Below are 20,291 nucleotides of genomic sequence, written 5' to 3' on the forward strand. Positions count from 1 at the left end.
TTTTGAAAATTGTTCTGGCTATTCTAGGACCTTTGAATTTCTATGTAAATTTCAGAAGTATCTTCTTAATTTCTGGAAAAAAAAAAAGAAGAAGCCTCTTGGGATTCTAATTGGGATTAGATTGAACCAACAGATTTACTGAGAGAGTATTGGCAGCTTAACAAATACAGTCTTCTGATCCATAAACAACATGCCCCCATTTATTTAGGTCTTCAATTTCTCTCAGCAATGTTTTATAGCTTTCACTGTAAAGGTCTAACATATATTTTGTTAAATTTATTCCTGAATATTTAATATTTTTCATGGTATTGTAAATATTTTTAAGATTTAGAATTTTCAATTGTTTACTGCTACAACTTTGTATAGAAATATATAGAAACAATTGATTTTGGTATACTGCCATTGTATTCTGGGACCTTGATAAACTCAATTACGTTACTAGGTTTTCTTTAGTTTTTGTCGGTTCCCTAGAATTTTCTTTTTTATTAAAACATCTTTATTGGAGTATAATTGCTTTACAATGTTAATTTCTGCTGTATAACAAAGTGAATCAGCTATATGTATACGTATATCTCCATATCTCCTCCCTCTTGTGCCTCCCTCACACCCTCCCTTTCCCACCCCTCTAGGTCATCACAAAGCACGGAGCTGATCTCCCTGTGCTATGCAGCTGCTTCCCACTAGCTGTCTATTTTACATTTGGTAGTGTATATATGTGAGTGCTACTCTCTCACTTCGTCCCAGGTTACCCTTCCCCTCCCCATGTCCTCAGCTTACCCTTCCCCTCCCCATGCATTTTCTATGTCTGCATCTTTATTCCTGCCCTACCCCTAGGTTCATCAGAACCTTTTTTTTTTTTTTTAGATTCCATATATAGGTGTTAGGATATGGTATTTGTTTTTCTCTTTCTGACTTATTTCACTCTGTATGAGACTCTAGGCCCATCCACCTCACTACAAATAACTCAATTTCGTTTCTTTTTATGGCTGAGTAATATTCCATTGTATATATGTGCCACATCTTCTTTATCCAATCATCTGTTGATGGATACCTAGGTTGCTTCCATATCCTGGCTATTGTAAATAGTGCTGGAATGACATTGTGGTAGACGACTCTTTTTGAATTATGGTTTTCTCAGGGTATATGCCCAGTAGTGGGATTGCTGGGTCAGATGGTAGTTCTATTTGTAGTTTTTTAAGGAACATCCATACTGTTCTCCATAGTGGCTGTATCAATTTACATTCCCACCAACAGTGTAGGAGGGTTCCCTTTTCTCCACACCCTCTCCAGCATTTATTGTTTCTAGATTTTTTGATGATGGCCATTCTGACAGCTGTGAGGTGATACCTCATTGTGCTTTTGATTTGCATTCCTCTAATGATTAGTGATGTTAAGCATCTTTTCAAGTGTTTGTTGGCAACTGGTATGTCTTCTTTGGAGAATTGTCTATTTAGGTGTTCAGCCCACTTTTGGATTGGGTTGTGTGTTTTTTGGATATTGAGCTGCATGAGCTGCTTGTGTAATTTGGAGATTAATCCTTTGTCAGTTGCATCGTTGGCAAATATTTTCTCCCATTCTCAGGGTTGTCTTTTCATTGTGTTTATGGTTTCCTTTTCTGTACAAAAGCTTTTAAGTTTCATTAGGCCACATTTGTTTATTTTTATTTCCATTGCTCTAGGAGGTGGGGGGTCAAAAGGATCTTGCTGTGACTTATGTCATGGAGTGTTCTGGCTATGTTTTCCTCTAAGAGTTTTATAGTGTCTGGCCGTACATTTAGGTGTTTAATCTATATTGAGTTAATTTTTGTGTATGGTGTTAGGAAGTGCTCTAATTTCATTCTTTTACATGTAGCTGTCCAGTTTTCCCAGCACCACTTATTGAAGAGGCTGTCTTTGTTCCATTGTATATTCTTGCCTCCCTTATCAAAGATAAGGTGACCATATGAGCATGGGTTTATCTCTGGGCTTTCTATCCTGTTCCATTGATCTATATTTCTGTCTTTGTGCCAGTACCATACTGTCTTCATTACTGTAGCTTTGTAGTACAGTCTGAAGTCTGGAAGCCCGATTCCTCCAGCTGTTTTTCTTTCTCAAGTTTGCTTTGGCTTTTCGGGGTCTTTTGTGTTTCCATACAAATTGTGAAATTTTTTGTTCTATTTCTGTGAAAAATGCCATTGGTAGTTTGATAGGGATTGCATTGAATCTGTAGATTGCTTTGGGTAGTATAGTCATTTTCACAATGTTGATTCTTCTAATCCAAGAACCTGGTATATATCTCCATCTATTTGTATCATCTTTAATTTCCTTCATCAGGGTCTTATAGTTTTCTGCATACAGGTCTTTTGTCTCCTTAGGTAGGTTTATTCCTAGGTATTTTATTCTTTTTGTTGCAATGGTAAATGGGAGTGTTTCCTTAATTTCTCTTTCAGATTTTTCATCAGTAGTGTATAAGAATTCAAGAGATTTCTGTGCATTAATTTTGTATCCTGCTACATTACCCAATTCACTGATTAGCTCTAGTAGTTTTCTGGTAGCATCTTTAGGATTCCCTGTGTATAGTATCATGTCATCTGCAAACAGCGACAGTTTTACTTCTTTTCTGATTTGGATTCCTTTTATTTCTTTTTATTCTCTGATTGCAGTGGCTAACACTTCCTAAACTATGTTGAATAATAGTGGTGAGAGTGGGCAACCTTGTCTTGTTCCTGATCTTAGAGGAAATGGTTTAGTTTTTCACCATTGAGAATGATGTTGACTGTGGGTTGGTCATATATGGCCTTTATTATGTTGAGGTAAGTGCCCTCTATGCCTACTTTCTGGAGAGTTTTTATCATAAATGGGTGTTGAATTTTTTCGAAGGTTTTTTCTGCATCTATTGAGATGATCATATGGTTTTTCTCCTTCAACTTGTTAATATGGTGTATCACATTGATTGATTTGCATATACTGAAGAATCCTTGCATTCCTGGGATAAACCCCTCTTGATCATGGTGTATGGTCCTTTTAATGTGCTGCTGGATTATGTTTGTTAGTATTTTGTTGAGGATTTTCACATCTATGTTCATCAGTGATATTGGCCTGTAGTTTTTTTTTGGGGGGGGACATCTTTGTGTGGTTTTGGTATTAGGGTGATGGTGGCTGGTAGAATGCGTTTGGGAGTGTTCCTCCCTCTGCTATATTTTGGAAGAGCTTGAGAAGGAAAGATGTTAGCTCTTTTCTAAATTTTGATAGAATTCACCTGTGAATACATCTGGTCCTGGGCTTTTGTTTGTTGGAAGATTTTTAATCACAGTTTCAATTTCAGTGTGTGTGACTGGTCTGTTTATATTTTCTACTTCTTCCTGGTTCAGTCTCGGAAGGTTGTGGTTTTCTAAGAACTTGTCCATTTCTTCCAGGCTGTCCATTTTATTGGCATATCGTTGATTGTAGTAATCTCTCATGATCCTTTGTATTTCTTCAGTGTTAGTTGTTATTTCTTCTTTTTCATTTCTGATTCTGTTGATCTGAGTCTTCTCCATTTTTTTCTTGATGAGTTTGGTTAATGGTTTATCAATTTTGTTTATCTTCTCAAAGAACCAGCTTTTACTTTTATTGATCTTTATTACCATTTCCTTCATTTCTTTTTCATTTATTTCTGATCTGATCTTTATGATTTCTTTCCTTCTGCTAACTTTGGGGTTTTTTTTGTTCTTCTTTCTCTCATTGCTTTAGGTGTAAGGTTTGGTTGTTTATCTGACATTTTTGTTATTTCTTGAGGTAGGATTGTATTGCTATAAACTTCCCTGTTAGAACTGCTTTTGTTGAATCCCATAGGTTTTGGATCATTGTGTTTTCATTATCATTTGTTCCTAGGTATTTTTTGACTTCCTCTTTGATTTCTTCAGTGATCTCTTGGTTATTTAGTGGCATATTGTTTAGCCTCCATGTGTTTGTATTTTTCAATTTTTTCCCTGTAATTGATATCTAGTCTCAGAGCATTGTGGTCAGAAAAGATACTTGATACGACTTCAATTTTCTTAAATTTACCAAGGCTTGATTTGTGACCCAAGACAAGATCTATCCTGGAGAATGTTCCATGGGCACTTGAGAAGAAAGTGTATTCTGTTGTTTTTGGATGGAATGTCCTATAAATATCAATTAAGTCCATCTTGCTTAATGTATCATTGAAAGCTTATGTTTCCTTATTTATTTTCACTTTGGATGATCTGTCCATTGGTGAAAGTGGGGTGTTAAAGTCCCCTACTATGAATGTATTACTGTCGATTTCCCCTTTTATGGCTGTTAGCATTTGCATTATGTACTGAGGTGCTCCTATGTTGGGTGCATAAATATTTACAATTGTTATATCTTCTTCTTGGATTGGTCCCTTGATCATTATGTAGTGTCCTTATTTGTCTCTTATAATAGTCTTTATTTTAAAGTCTATTTTGCCTGATATGAGAATTGCTATTCCAGCTTTCTTTTGATTTCCATTTGAATGCACTATCTTCTTCCATTCCCTCACTTTCAATCTATATGTGACCCTAGGTCTGAAGTGGGCCCCTTGTAGACAGCATATATATGGGTCTTGTTTTTGTATCCATTCAGCCAGTCTGTGTCTTTTGGTTGAGCATTTAGTCCATTTACATTTAAGGTAATTATCAATATGTATGTTCCTATTAACATTTTCTTAATTGTTTTGGGTTTGTTATTGTAGGTCTTTTCCTTCTCTTGTGTCTCCTGCCTAGAGAAGTTCCTTTAGCATTTGTTGTAAAGCTGGTTTGCTGGTGCTGAATTCTCTTAACTTTTGCTCATCTGTAAAGGTTTTAATTTCTCTGTCAAATCTGATTGAAATTCTTGCTGGGCAGAGTAATGTTGGTGGTAGGTTTTCCCCTTTCATCACTTTAAATATGTCCGGCCACTCACTTCTGGCTTCCAGAGTTTCTGCTGAACGATCAGCTGTTAACCTTATAGAGATTCCCTTGTATGTTATTTGCTGCTTTTAATATTTTTCCTTTGTAGTTAATTTTTGATAGTTTGATAAATATGTGTCTTGGCATGTTTCTCCTTGGATTTATCCTGTATGGGATTCTCTGCACTTCCTGGACTTAATTTACTATTTCCTTTCCCATGTTAGGGAAGTTTTCAACTATAATCCCTTGAAGTATTTTCTCAGACCCTTCCTTTTTCACTTATTTTTCTGGGACCCCTATAATTCGAATGTTGGTGTGTTTAATGTTGTCCCACGGGTCTCTTTTCATTCTTTTTTCTTTATTGTGTTCTGAGGCAGTTATTTCCACTATTTTATCTTCCAGGTCACTTATCCATTGTTCTGTCTCAGTTATTCTGCTATTGATTCCTTCTAGAGAATTTTAAATTTCATTTATTGTGTTGTTCATCATTGTTTGTTTGCTCTTTAGTTCTTCTAGGTCCTTGTTAAACGTTTCTTGCATTTTCTCCATTCTATTTCCAAGATTTTGGATCATCTCTACTATCATTATTCTGAATTCTTTTTCAGGCAGACTGCTAATTTCCTCTTCATTTGTTTGGTCCGGTGGGTTTTTACCTTGCTCCTTCATCTGCTGCATATTTCTCTTTCTTCTGATTTTGTTTAACTTACTGCATTTGCGGTCTCCTTTTCACAGGCTGCAGGTTTGTAGTTCCCATTGTTCTTGGTGTCTGTCCCCGGTGGGTGAGGTTGGTTCAGTGGCTTGTTTAGGCTTCCTGGTGGAGGGGACTGGTGCCTGTGCTCCTGTGGGTGGGGTTGGATCTTGTCTCTCTGGTGGGCAGGGCTGCCTCTGGTGGTGTGTTTTGCAGTGTCTGTGAACATATTATGATTTTAGGCAGCCTCTCTGCTAATGGGTGGGGTTTTGTTCCTCTCTTGTTAGTTGTTTGGTAAGGGGCATCCAGCACTGGAGCTTGCTGGCCATTGGGTGGAGCAGGGTCTTAGTGTTGAGACGGAGATCTCTGGGAGAGCTCTTGCCGATTTACGTTATGTGGTTCCGGGAGGTCTCTGGTGGTCCAGTGTCCTGGACTCGGCTCTCCCACCTCGGAGGCTCAAGCCTGACACCTGGCCAGAGCATGAAGACCCTTCTAAAACGAACAGTGCTCACGGTCTTTTCCATCCACAATCCAGAGGGATTCATCCAGCCAAGCGTGTTGCTCTGTATCTTTCAGCTCACTGATCTCAATCCAGTGTTCATGCACACTGCATGCATTTGAGACACACCAGGGAGAGTCTCTGCATGTCTGAAGTAAGGTCCCGGAGCAACACCCCACTGTGTGCAGCAGACAGCGGGCAGGACATGGCAGTCCTCTCTAGAATTTTCTACAAGATGATTATGTTGTCTGAAAAGAGAGAAACTTTTATTTCTTCTTTTTCAATCTGTATGTTTTAAAATTTCTCTTTATTATCTTATTGCACTTGCTGGGACCTCTAATGCAATGCTGAATCGAAGCAGTTGGTGTGGATATCTTTGCTTTGTTCCCCATCTTAGGAGGTAAGTATTGATAATATTTCACCATTAAGTATCATTTAGTTGTAGGTTTTTTATAGAGGCCTTTTATCAGGCTCAACAAGTTTCCTTCTATTACTAGTTTGATGTGAGTTTTCATTTTAATGGCTAATGAATTTTCATCAAATGATTTTTCTACATACATTGAGATGACTTTATGACTTTTTCCCTTTATTCTGTTAATGTGAAAAATTACACTGACTAATTTTCAAGTGTAAGACTAACCTTGAATTCTTGGAATAAATACCACTTGGTCATGATGTTAAGGATCCATGTGTCTATGTTCTTGAGTGATATTGATTTATAGTTCTCTTTTGGGAATTAATATATTTCCTGGTTTTGGTATCAGAATTATGCTGGCCACATTTTATTAAGTGAATTGAAAAATGTTCCTTCTCCTTTATTATCTGAGAGAGAGAATTATTCTTTCCTTAAATGTTTGGTTAGATTTACCCATAAAGCCATCCGAACCTGTACATTTTTAAATGTTTTATGTTTTAAATGTTTTAAATTACAAATTCATTTTCTAAAAATAGATATAAGCCTACTCAGATTTTCTATTTCTTTTAGTATCAGTTTTAGTAATGTGTCTTTAAAAGAATTTTCCCACTTAATCTAAGTTGTCAAATTTATTAGTATACAATTGTTCATAATATTCCCTTATTTTCCTTTTTCCTTACATTCATTCTTGATATTGACAATGTGTGTGTGTTCTTTTTTTCTTGATTAGTCTAGGTTTATCACTTAGTAAATATTTTCAAAAATCCAAATTTGGTTTCAGTGATTTTTCTCCATTGCCCATTTTCCATTTCATTGACTTATTCTCTTGATTATTTCTTTCTGCATACTTTAGATGCCTCTAATGCATCTCACAAATTTTAGTATGCTTTATTTTCCGTACCATTTAAAATTAGTAAAAATATCAGTTAAAATATTTGCTAATATTCCCTGTTAGTTTTCTTTTACTTATAGGTTATTTAGAAGTATGTTGCTTTATTTTCAAGTACTTGAGGATTTTTCAATTATATTTTTGTTACTAATTTCCATCTAATTCCATTTAGCCACAGAATATATTTTGTATGATTTCAGTCTTTTTAACTTTGCTGAGATTAATACAGCCTAATATACCATATATCTTGGTGAACATTCAATGCATACTTGAATATAGTGTTATTCTGTAATTGTTAGATTAAACATCCTAGAAATGTCAAATAAGTCAGGTTGACTGATAGCATTTTTCAAGTTTACTGATTTTCTGTTAATTTCTGAGAGGGGAGTGTTGAAATCGTCATCTATAATTGTGTATTTATCTTTCTCCAGTTCTGTTAGTTTTTGCTTCATGCATTTGCAAGCACTGTTACTAGCTATGTACACATGTAGGATGTTATATCTTCTACATGTTTGACTCCCTTATCATTATGAAATATTCCTCTTTACATAATATTCCTTGTCCTGCAGTCTACTTTGACTGATATTAATAGAGAGCCATTCTAGCTTTCTTATAATTTGTGTTTGCAAGGTAAAACTTTTTCTATTAAAATTTTTTTAACCTACCTGTGTCCTTAAATTTAATGTGCACTGCTTATAAACAGAATATAATTGTCTCACTTTTTATTCAATCTAACAATTTCTGTCTTTCTGTTGGAGTGTTTAGTCCATTTCCATTTAATGTAATTATTCTGATGTGTTTGATTTTAAGGCTACCAATTTGTTTTCAATCTGTCCCATCTGCTCTTTGTTTAGTTCTCCTGTAATTTGGATTGAATATATTTTTAGTGCCCCATTAATTTCCTCAATTTGTTGATTAGCAATTTGTTGATTAGCTATATTTATTGATTAGTTGTTCTTTTACTTTTTGCTATGGTTGCCAAAGTTTGCAATATGAATCTTTAACTTCTAACAATTTAACCCTGAATAAATATTAGAATATCTTCTGGATAAGAACCTCATAAAAGTATACTACCATCTCTGTGTTATTATTGTCACATATTTTACTTCTACATTGTTTTTTTTTTTTTTTTTTTTTTTGCGGTATGTGGGCCTCTCACTGTTGTGGCCTCTCCCGTTGCGGAGCACAGGCTCCGGACACGCAGGCTCAACGGCCATGGCTCATGGGCCAAGCCGCTCCGCGGTATGTGGGATCCTCCCAGACCGGGGCACGAACCCATGTCCCCTGCATCGGCAGGCGGACTCTCAACCACTGCGCCACCAGGGAAGCCCAACATTGTTATTTTTGCTTTCAACAATCAAATACTTTGAAAGAATTTATAATATGAATAAAGAACCTTTTAGATTTACCTATTAATTTACCATTACTTGTCCTCTTCATTCTCTCATTTAGATCCAAATTTCTATCTGGCACATTTTTTTCAGCCTGAATAACTTCCTTTAATATTTCTGTAGTGCAGGTTTGCTGATAACCAATTCTCTCAACTTTTTAGTCTGAAAATGTTCTTATTTTGCTCCAATTTTTTTTCTTTTTTTTTTTGTTTCCTTTGCGATACGCGGGCCTCTCACCGCTGTGGCCCCTCCCGTTGCGGAGCACAGGCTCCGGCCGCGCAGGCCCAGTGGCCATGGCTCATGGGCCCAGCCACTCCGCGGCATGTGGGATCCTCCAGGACCGGGGCACGAACCTGCTTCCCCTGTATCGGCAGGCGGACCCTCAACCACTGCGCCATCAGGGAAGCCCTTTGCTCCAATTTTTGAAGAATATTTTCACTAGATAAAGAATTCTAAGTTGACAGGTTTAAACATTTTTTTTCCCTAGCACTATTTCATTGTCTTCCTACTTTCATTGTTTCTGATAGAAAGCTGGTGATATATTTTATCATTGTTCTCTTGTGTATAATTGATTTTTTCTCTTCTTGCTGCTTGTTAAGATTTTATCATTGATTTTTAGCAATTTAATTATGACATACCATGGTGTGATCTTTGTGGGGTTTTTTGTGGTTTTTTTTTTTTTTTTTTTAGTTATGATATACCATGGTGTGATCTTGGTGTGGTTTTTGTGTGTTTCTCAGCTCATAGTTTGTTGAGCTTACTGGATCTATGGGTATAGTTTTCAAAATTTGAAAAATTTCAACCATGATTTCTATAAAGTTTCTCCTGCTCAATCTCTTTTTGCTCTCCTTATAGTACTCCGATTACACATATATTAGACTGATAGATATTGTTTCACAGGCCATTCAGACTATATTCATGTTCTTTCCAGGCTTTTCCCCTCTCTCTGTGCTTCAGTTTGAAGAGTTTCTATATTCTTGACTTCAATTTTACTGATATTCCCCAGTGTTTAACTTAGTGTTAAGTCTATCCAGTGAAACTTTCATTTCAACATTGTATTTTTCCAAATTTCTTTTCATAGTTTCCTTTTTCCATTGGGGTTTCTTAATTTGCTCCCTCATTATGTTCAAAGTTTCCTTTAAATCCTCTAATATATTTATAATAGTTATTTTAAGGCCCTTGAATTTTTATTCTGTGATTTTTCTCCTGGTTATGGATCATGTTTACCCAGTTCGCCTATCTAGTATCCATTTTTTAAAAATTGTATGCTGGACATTATGGTTACTAAGTTTTTGGGCTTTTGGATTTCATTGTTTTTCTTAGAAGAGTCCTAAAGATGTTCCAGGTGGAAGTTTATTTGCAGATCATCTTGACCTTTTGATGTGAGTTTTTATATTTGTTAGGTCAGGTCTAAGGTGACCTTTTCTCCAGGACTAGATAAGTGCCATTTCTAAGTAATATTGTCTTTCTGGAATTTCTCCTGTATGTGTTCAGTGATACCTCTTCACTCTGGCCAGAACTTGAATATCTCCTAGCCCTGTGTGTCACAGCTACTTAGTAGGTGTTCTTTCCCTAGGGGCTAGTCTGTGATTACTTCAGGGGGTCCTACTGTAAGCATGCACGAAGGTTCAAGAAGACCCTGATGTATATTTCTGAAGCCCCTCTCAGATACACTAACCTACAAATTCTGGCTACCTCAGTCTCAGTCATCCTTAACTCTGATCTCTGTCTCTATTCAGCAAGATGCCATGCCCTGTCTGGGCTCCCATCTCTGCATTGCAGTCCAGAATGGGTCTTCAGAAAGCTTGGGAATATAGGACTCATCTCATTTGTTTCTCTCTTTTAAAAGTATGTTGCCTGCTATCCAAATGGTTGAAAAGTCTTATTTCAAATATTTTTTCCAATTTTATATTTGTTTATAGTAGGAAGGACAGTTTGATACCAGATATTCTGTCATGGTCAGAAACAGCAATCTAAGCAGTCATTTAAGCTCCTACAGGATATTTCCCTTGTTGGTAGCACATGTACTTTGCCAGTTTCCAGCCCTAGATTAATTCAGTGCCATTTTCTCCCTTTTTTTCACTAATTTAAATCCTGAATTATCTTTTATATCTATTCTCCTCTTCTACTTCTTTGCTACTACACTAATTCAGGCTAATATGACTCACCTGGACTTCGCACAGCCTTTTAATTGGTCTCTCTGCCTCTAGCTCTTTTTATTCTGACATTGTACTCATTTTCTAGAATACAGATAATATTGTGAAACTTCTCCACATTAAAATTTAAAAAGAAATCTCTAATGGACTGAAAATTTAAATTTCTTATCATGGCTTTCAAGGCCCTTCATGGTTTCATCTAGTCTTCTTTTCCAGCATTGTGATTCTGTACATTCCCATTATACAACCCAGTTAAGGGATCAAACGTGACATGAACTTCCATGCTTTTATTTGTGTGTATTCACAATTTAGCACAAATATCTCCACTTATAACAAGCTCCAACTTGGCTAGAAAAGTCTGATATTTTCCTTTAGCAGCATTTGATTCCTAAGACTAGTTTGGTGTTAACCACTGCCCATCATCATTAACTTGTTTATATGTTTGCCTCCTCTGCCTATTATAATCTCATGGATGAGAAGACTGTGCACCATTCACCTTTGGATTCACATCTTTTGGCACAGACCTTGGCCTACAGCAGGGGCTCAAAAGGTATTTGTTAATTGAAATAAACTGCAAGTTCAGATGTTTATTATGATAACATATTCACAAATTAATAAACATGGATTCAGGTCAAGAGAAAATAGTAAATAACAATATCAACTAACATTAACTAAGCACTTACTATGAGCTTGGCACTATTCTAAGTAATAACTCATTTAATAGTAACAACTCCCCTGTGAAGTAGGTTCTATAATTGTCACGACCTAACCAATGAGAAAACTGAAGCACACAGAGATAATATGGGCCCACAGACAGGAAGTGACAACAGCTAGGTTTCAAACCCCTACAATCTAGCTCTCAAGGCCAGATTTTACCTCTAACACTACTCTGCCTGTTCAAGTGATTTGAAAATAGGGTGACCTAAAGCTGGGTAATCATTCATTTTCCAGAACAAATATTTTTATGTAGTTGTCCCTATTTCACATAACCATTCAGGGTCAGCAGAGAAAAGCATGAAACTGCTCATTTTCCCAAATCTCTTCAACACCCACATTAGACAGGTGAGTAGAGAGAGTGAAAAACAATTATTATTAAATGATATGCACATGAAAACATTTACAAACCCTCAAATAAGTACCACAGACACTACAGTGGATTCTAGGTTAGAATGACTTCATTGAGAGACATTCTCTAACTATGTCTTAAATACACATCTAAAAAAATCTGCCTCCTCCATTCTCTGTTCATTTAATGGCACTTAAGAAATTAAATACTGTTAAGAACCAAAAAATTTCCAAATCACTAGCTCTATGGGAAAAATGATCTTTGAGGGGAAACTTTAAAAACACTATGCCACTCTTTCAGTTTGTAATAAAATCTATAACATATTCTGTCAGAGTTGTGGTTCAAGAAAGTACAACTCCTAAAGAGTAATTCTATCTATCTAAATGACAAACACTGGGTATTTAAGTGGTAAAGGTTACTAAAGGTAACCTTTACTAGGTTACTAAAAGAATTTGGCATTGTAATTTATCATACTACTTTGTTATATCTCCAATGAAAGATTCATTCTCAGCAATATCTCATAACTGAACTTCCTATTCAAATGGAATTAAATTCACTGTACATTAATACATACTTTGGTGGCAAGACATTGATGTTCACCTGATACCATCACCAACTGACTGAAATTATATTAAAGAAGAAGTAAGATTGATTTCAGTGAGTCTTGACTAAGTGGCTACCCCCACTGTTTAATATGATGGTTATTAATTTTTAAAACTATTCTTGTCATTGAAAACCTAAATTAAAAGTATAAATTTTTATAATTTAAATGTTAAAATCAATCCATCATAATTAAGAATAACATGAAAAATAAAATTTTTTATTTGAAAGGTTGAACATTCTATGGTAACTGGAACAGTAAGTGGTCTCTAAATAAATATTCATGTTGGTGTGGCTATAAAAATATTAACTTTATTTGCTGCCTCTGGTTATGTGAAGGTTTTAGTTAAAGAACCAAGGCAAAGTGGACCATTCGGCAATTATCCTCTAAATCAGGGGTTGCGAACTATATGCCTAGAGGGCCGTGGCAGGTCACTTAAATGAGTGAAGCAGGAAGGGTCTGACTGCACCCACATCCTTATGAGTGCAGAGGACTGAACTTCACAGGAGAGCTTAAAGCTCCATTAAAAGTGTGCAGTTGCCACTCTGCTCTAGCTGACTGCTTGCTGCGCAAGAAAGCAGACTCAATGTTAACTTCTGATTTTTTTAAAAAAGAGGTCAGAAATTTTATGTGAAATCTCCTGATTTACAAATGTTAGCTGAAGTGCTTTTAAAATACTGTATTTTGAGGTTTATCACCAAAATATCTATGGCTCTTAAAAAGTAGAATGAAGTGAAGAGTGCTTTGGCAAAAAGCAGAGAACTGAGGCCAACATCACATCAACACCAGGGAGGACCCCAGGCATGGCATTTTAAATGGGTGGAGGGCTCTCTGTCACTTTGCTGCTCTCTCTAGAAATTTCCCTTAAACAAGACTCAGCTTTAATTCAATAAGGGCTCATTTGGAATAGACTATGTTAGCAATGGAAAGGAAAGACCCTCCCTCTGCTGCTGTAGCATCTCCTGGATTGGGAGGAAAATGAGGGGAAATGAGAGCAAGTATTAGAACCGAGTTTCTTAATATTTGCTTGAGTACTCCTGGACATTTATGGAATAGGCAGGCACATTTAGAAAGCTTATACAATTTGTCCATGATAAACTCATTCTTTAATCTCCCAAGTTAGGAGGCACATTAAGACTTGCCAATTTGTTCAACAAACATTTATTGAGCACTTACTACTTGCCATGTACATAGGCACTAGGGATAAAAACCAAATGAGTCATGCTTACAGCCTAAAAGGGGAGATAGGTTAAGTAAACAGATGATTGAAGTGCAGGGTGAAGAAGTGTTATAAGAATTATGAATTTGTGAATGGTAATGATGTGCTGTACCCAAAATGTCTAATCAATCAGCAGAGGGGAAATCATGGAGGGTGTCCTGGAAGAAGTAGCACCTAAAGAGCAAATAGGAGATATAATCCTTATTTAAAGCTTGGTCCATGCCAGGCACTGTTCTAAAAGCCTATGTTTATTAACTCATGTAAATTCCCACAACAACCTTAGTAGTATGCATGCCTCATATTATCTGCATTTTATAAATGAGGAAAATGAACACAGGAACTTGCACAGGGTCACATAACTAGTAAGTGTCAGAACTCAGATGCCATGCTCTTAACTCCTATGTTTATATTTCACAAAATATAGAATAATTAGGACATACTATAAGTAGTTATGATTTGATGATTTCATTGGGATGGGGAACACTATAGAAACAAATACCTTGTCTTGCTTAGGACTGCCTTGAATTACATGAGCAATTTTTCTAGATTCACGACAAGTTCTAGGTATTTTGCTTTTCAAAATTTAGCATGAGCTGAAGTCACCTAAGATATAGACACCAGTTTGATTTTTTCACATTAGGATTTTTTTAAAAAACAACTACATGTAATTTTCATGCCTGCATCTACTTTCTTTTATATTTTCTATTGAGCTGTCTCACTGGGGATGAGAGGATGAGGTAGATAGATGAGCTAAGACACACTGCCCCACAGGGCCTATTACAGCTATTTTCTTTTTAGTTTAAATAGTACATTTCTTATGTCATTAGACACCTGGCACTGCTAGCACATATTCCTCTTAAAGACTCATTTATTAAATATGAAAGATTGTTCAGTGAAGTTTACTTCCTATCTCAGCAAGATATTTGTGTGGTTTACTTTTAACAGACAATATTTTATTTTCAGATATTGTATTCCCACAAATGCCACTGGAAGGGTACACTGTGTGTGTGTGTGTGTTTGTGTGTGTGAAGATTATAGCCATGTACAGAATGATCAGTTCAGATTTTAATATGATATCCAGAAACTTCAGAGTTAGTTAACTGACAAGGGTGACTGAACTCACAAAAGCAAGGTAATGACAAACCTGATTGATTAACCACACACAGAATAGTGTATTAGTCTCATATATGGTTTAACTCTTGGAAACCACCTAACACTGAACTCTAAACAATCTTAGATGAATAAGGAAATCATACTTAAATATAAGAGGATGAATATAATTTCATTTGTAAGGCACTAATGCACTTCCTTAACGTCTTAAATGACTAAACTTTAATAATTGAAGTATTTGAATTTAATCTTTGTGCATTTATAAGTGTTTAGTACACAATGAATTAAAATAATTCTACTGCAAACAGAAACCATCAATTTATTCCAAAATCCAGTACCTATCTGTTACTGGGCTCAATCTCCAGGTTTTCCAGACTCAAAACCTCAAAGTTATCTTTGATTCCTCCCCTCTATTTATATCTACTTGAACATGAAGCCCAGTGGATCAGCCTACTGAAAGCAATGGTCAGGATGCTCTCATGTCTCCATCTTCCATTCGCACGGCCCACTGTCCTGACTCCTTCCTCATACACCAAAACTTGTCAGTGAAGTTACTAATGGCCTCCTGATTGCCACATCCCAAATACTTTCAAATCTTGACATTTTCTCTTACCAAAACTTCCTTGGTTTCCACCACACTGTACTTTGCTTCATGATTCACATCACTTTCTCATTGTTGCCCTGTCTCCTTCAGGGATTCTTCTTCTTTTGCCCATCCTTTTTCTTGGGTAGGCCCTTGCATTTCCTCCTCTAGCCTCTTTTGTTGTTGTTGTTGCCATTCTTACTCTCTGTGCAGGCAGGCAATTTCATCATTCTCATGACTTTAAGTGCCACCTGTATGCTGAAGAAGCCCAAATATCCAGCTCATACCTCTCTCTAGGACTCTAACATACATGTACCCCCCAAATTCTCAATCTTAATGTCTCAGACTCCTTTATCAACATTTCCATCTTCCCTTTCTAACCTTGCTCTTTTTCCTGAATTTCTAGATATTGGTTCTGTCACCAGTCATCCAAAGTAGAAAGTGAACTGAGAGCCATCCTTGACTTTTCCTTCTTCTTCATTTCTGACACCTAATTAATCTTCAATTAAAATTTTTAGTTATTTTTCAACTCTGTTTTCTCATCTCCACTCTGATTTCTATTTTCCAACTTTAGGACTCATCTCTCTTACACCTATATCATTCATCTACTCATCCATCCACTTACATAATTATTGAGTGTCTAGGAGGAGACAGGTACTGCTGCTCTAGGCACTGGGGATACGAGAGTGACAAAATGACACAAAACCCCTCTTACCTTCTTGTGACAATTGCATTGACTTTCTAACTGGTCCTGCTGGCCTCCAGTCTCATCTTTCCCACCCATCCTCCAAAGTGATGTTCTATCTAAAATGCAAATCTGACCATGCCCCCCTGCTGCAAGCCCTTCAAAAGCTCCCTATCACCTATGAGATAAAAGTCCAGGCTCCCTGCCTATAAATATAAGGCCTACCAGGAGGTTGCCCTGTTTTCTTCTCCAGCCTTACTACTTCCCTACCATTCTGGTCTCTCCTCAGCAACACTGGATTATTGGACGTGCCTACACATCTCATGCAGCTACTCTTAATGCTACTCTTTCTGTTCTAGGAATACCACCCCCACTTGAACTGGTTACTGCCTTCTCTCTTCTTCTTCTAATCTTTCAAGGCCCAGCTCAGGCATCCCCTTCTTCAGAAGCCCTTCTCTGATCACTCCCCTGGTGCTCCATAGTTCACTGTGGGTCCTGCTCTCACAGCATGTAACACATGATATGGAAAAGGTCTGTTTAAATATGTCTTAGCTCATTGGACCATAAGCTTCTGATGTTACCTTATATCCATTCCTCTACTGCTACTGCCCTAGTCCTCATTAACCCTAATCTGGAGTACTGCAAATGTTCTCCCCATCTCCATTTTCCAGCCCCTCTAAGCCATTCCAAACGTCACTACCAGATTAATCTTCCCAAAGCATAGAACTGACTGTATGTTCCTCTCCAAACCAAAAGTTTTAATTGCTTCCTTTTCTCTGCTACAGTGGCTCCCAAAGAGTGGAATATGCACCGTTTGTGAAATGGTTTTAGATGGTACATGGGCATGGCATTAAATGACTACAGATCACAGAATAAAAATTTCCATCCATCAGTTTTCTTTCAATCCTAATTATGCCCAAGAAAAAGCTTGAACATGTATCTAACTTTTGATAAACTCTTGTTAATAAAGAGCAGGCCTCAGGACAGAACCCTAAACAGGAAACAGTACTTAGCTAGACTTTAAAATACTGTTTTGTTTTCAGTTATCTTTATTGTTATGGTTAATTTTTATTTCTGGAAAGTTATACTGGTTTTCCATTTATAAGTGTGATATAAAGCTTTTTTAAAAAAATAAATTGGGCTTCCCTGGTGGCGCAGTGGTTGAGAGTCCGCCTGCCGATGCAGGGGACACGGGTTCGTGCCCCGGTCCGGGAAGATCCCACATGCCGCGGAGAGGCTGGGCCCGTGAGCCATGGCCACTGAGCCTGCGCGTCCGGAGCCTGTGCTCCGCAACGGGGAGAGGCCACAGCAGTGAGAGGCCCGCGTACCGAAAAAAATAAAAATAAAAAAAAAATAAATTTATTTAAGTCAAAAAAGGCTGAGTTGGTTTAAAGGAGAGTATTATGTACATACTGGAACAGGTAGTACACAAACATGGTAAAGTCATGAGAGTAGTATTGAAATGACTAACATTTGAGAAAGACTAGTCAGTCGTATCAGGCCCAAACTTGTTAGCCTGTAACCTACGGCTTACTTACTTATATATTATGCTGCTTTAGGTCTCAGAGGTTACACAAATCTCCCAACCTATATCAGGCTCTTGGATTATAGAACTGAGGTTTCCTTAAGGCTATTTAAAAAAATCTGGCAACAATGATGAATCATTCTCTGTCCTCCAAATATGTGCCACTTTCCAGCCTCTATGCTTCTACTCATGCTGTTCCTTCTGCTTGGAATGCTCGGTTTTTCATTTCTACCTATTGAAACTCTAGTCCTTCAAAGTCCATGCCAAGTGCAATCTCCTTCATGAAGCCTTTCCTTGTCCTGCAGTCAGATGGACTTCTTTCCCTCTCACTGTACCAATAGCACTTACTCTCTCTACTGTGCTTCCAATCACAGTTTTGGTGATATTCTAGATATTCAATTATATTCTCTCACCTAGTAGATCTTAAGCTCTTTCATGGAAGGAAAAGAAGAGTATAAATTTCTATTCATTTTTAATAACACCATGGAACTTAACAGAATGCCTCATACACAGAGTAGGCCCAGAATTAATATTTGCTGAAATAAATTTAATATTTTAAGCAATATTCATGACACTTACAATTTTGCGTTTGATCATGAAGAGTGGGATTTTTGCATGAAGAGGGGTTGAGGACAGTTCCTTATGGACTGTTGATAAATATAATCTTCTTTTTATGTTCCTTAAATCAGTAATTCTGAAAAAAGAGAGAGGAGAGAAGAGAAGATTCCCATCAATATAATAACCACACTTCTTTGGATAATCATCAAAATAATATAATTTATTACATAGGCCCTTTCCAACAGGGAGATCAAACTCCGAATTTAAAAATTGCCTTTTTCTTTGAAGAAGTAATAAAATTTCTTTCTTAAGTTCAAAGTGTTCACAAGCCTGAGTGTATAAATTCACTTAATATGCTAATGTATTTCAGTACTCTACTCTATATTTCCACTCTTCCAGCCTATGAAAAAATTCAATTTGTATGAACTGAGAAACTGCTAGCCTTTAATAGCCACGCTTGTTCCAGCTCCTTAAGTTTGTGTTATCTTGGGACATACTGTCACCTACTAAATAGGAAAACATTATGGGTTTCTTTCTCTAAAAATGCACCTGTCATTTTATATACGCTCTTCGTCTGCTTATAGACAGACACAAAACGCTGACTGTCGGTTTCACTTTCCAAACACATGTCTTTGAACCAGAATTATAATACACAAGTTTATTACTCACTACTCAGGTCAACCCACAGTGATAACAAGGACACTGAATTTGAACATCTTTAATAGATTTAGACCACCGCCATGATCACAAAGATTAGGTTTGCTTCAAATTGATAGAGGCTCATTTTTATGTTCTGCTTCCTTTAGGTTTCAGAGGTAACACAAAAGGCTCAAAATCTCCAAACCTGTCTCATGCTGCTATATTGAAGAATTGATGCTTCCTTAAAAACTGACTTTTTATTGGAGAGGAGTGATATTTCCCCCATTTTTTAGCAACTTTGTCTAGGTGTACTAATTGCTAATATTATACAATTAGTAATTCCTCAAGAAGACATTTCATTCAAATATACTGCTACCAATATTTACAGTGTAATTAACTATAGTGTAAATCAACACAGCCTTCTCCAGAGCTCTTCCTTGCCTCCTATTTGCACTTTTCTAATCTCATTATTTCTTTCCTCTAAAATACTAATACACATTTTTTTCTGTAGAAAAACTATCATTGAACAATGTTAAGAGTAAGTACAACAAAAATTAGGTGACATGATTTCAAATATGCCCCAGGCCTAAACATTCTACCCTACCTGCACTAAACAATATCATAAAAAAAAAAAAAGGTTCTGATGAACCTAGAAGCAGGACAGGAATAAAGTCGCAGACATAGAGAATGGACTTGAAGACACGGGGAGGGGGAAGGGGAAGCTAGGACTAAGTGGGAGAGTAGCATTGACATATATATACACTACCAAATGTAAAATAGATAGCTAGTGGGAAGCAGCTGCATAGCACAGGGAGATCAGCTTGGTGCTTTGTGACCACCTAGAGGGGTGGGATAGAGAGGGTGAGAGGGAGACACAAGAGGGAGGGGATATGGGGATATATCTATACATATAGCTGATTCACTTTGCTATACAGCAGCAACTAACACAACATTGTAAAGCAGTTATACTCCAATAAAGATGTTGGAAAAAAAAAAGCAATAAAGCCTTTCAATCCATGGTCAGATGTAAGGTTTAAAGTGCAAAAGTGTTAACACTACTGAAATTTTACACTTACACATATAAGTAAACGTACAATATTTGCCCTAAGGTAGTGTCTTCAAAGTGGGATGTGCACATGGGAGAGGAGGAAAATATTAGAACCATCTTTCATACCATCCTTTTAAAATGTTGTATTTGGGTATGTTTCATTACATATACAGTACAGCAACATATTTATATATGTTTTAAATAAATAAATGTACCTATGTGGTTAGTGTGCGCAAACATTTTACCAATAGGATTCAGGATCAAATATGTCTGGAAGGCATTGTCATGAGGGATGCTATTAAGTCGCTTCTATAAGAAGTTCTGATTA

At 36.7% G+C, this 20,291-nt stretch overlaps 1 protein-coding gene across 13 annotated transcripts in view; it reads right to left on the reverse strand.

Moving 5' to 3' along the window:
• CFAP20DC (CFAP20 domain containing) overlaps positions 1-20,291 on the reverse strand; it is a 276,608-nt gene that overhangs the window by 162,076 nt on the left and 94,241 nt on the right. For all 13 annotated transcript variants that reach the window (XM_060110977.1, XM_060110973.1, XM_060110975.1 and 10 more), the window contains one exon: positions 18,298-18,412. In XM_060110977.1, coding sequence (XP_059966960.1) covers positions 18,298-18,412 — 115 coding nt within the window. The remainder of the gene's footprint in view (positions 1-18,297; positions 18,413-20,291) is intronic.

Source organism: Mesoplodon densirostris, chromosome 10 (genome assembly GCF_025265405.1).
Source record: "Mesoplodon densirostris isolate mMesDen1 chromosome 10, mMesDen1 primary haplotype, whole genome shotgun sequence".
Classification (NCBI taxonomy): domain Eukaryota; kingdom Metazoa; phylum Chordata; class Mammalia; order Artiodactyla; family Ziphiidae; genus Mesoplodon; species Mesoplodon densirostris.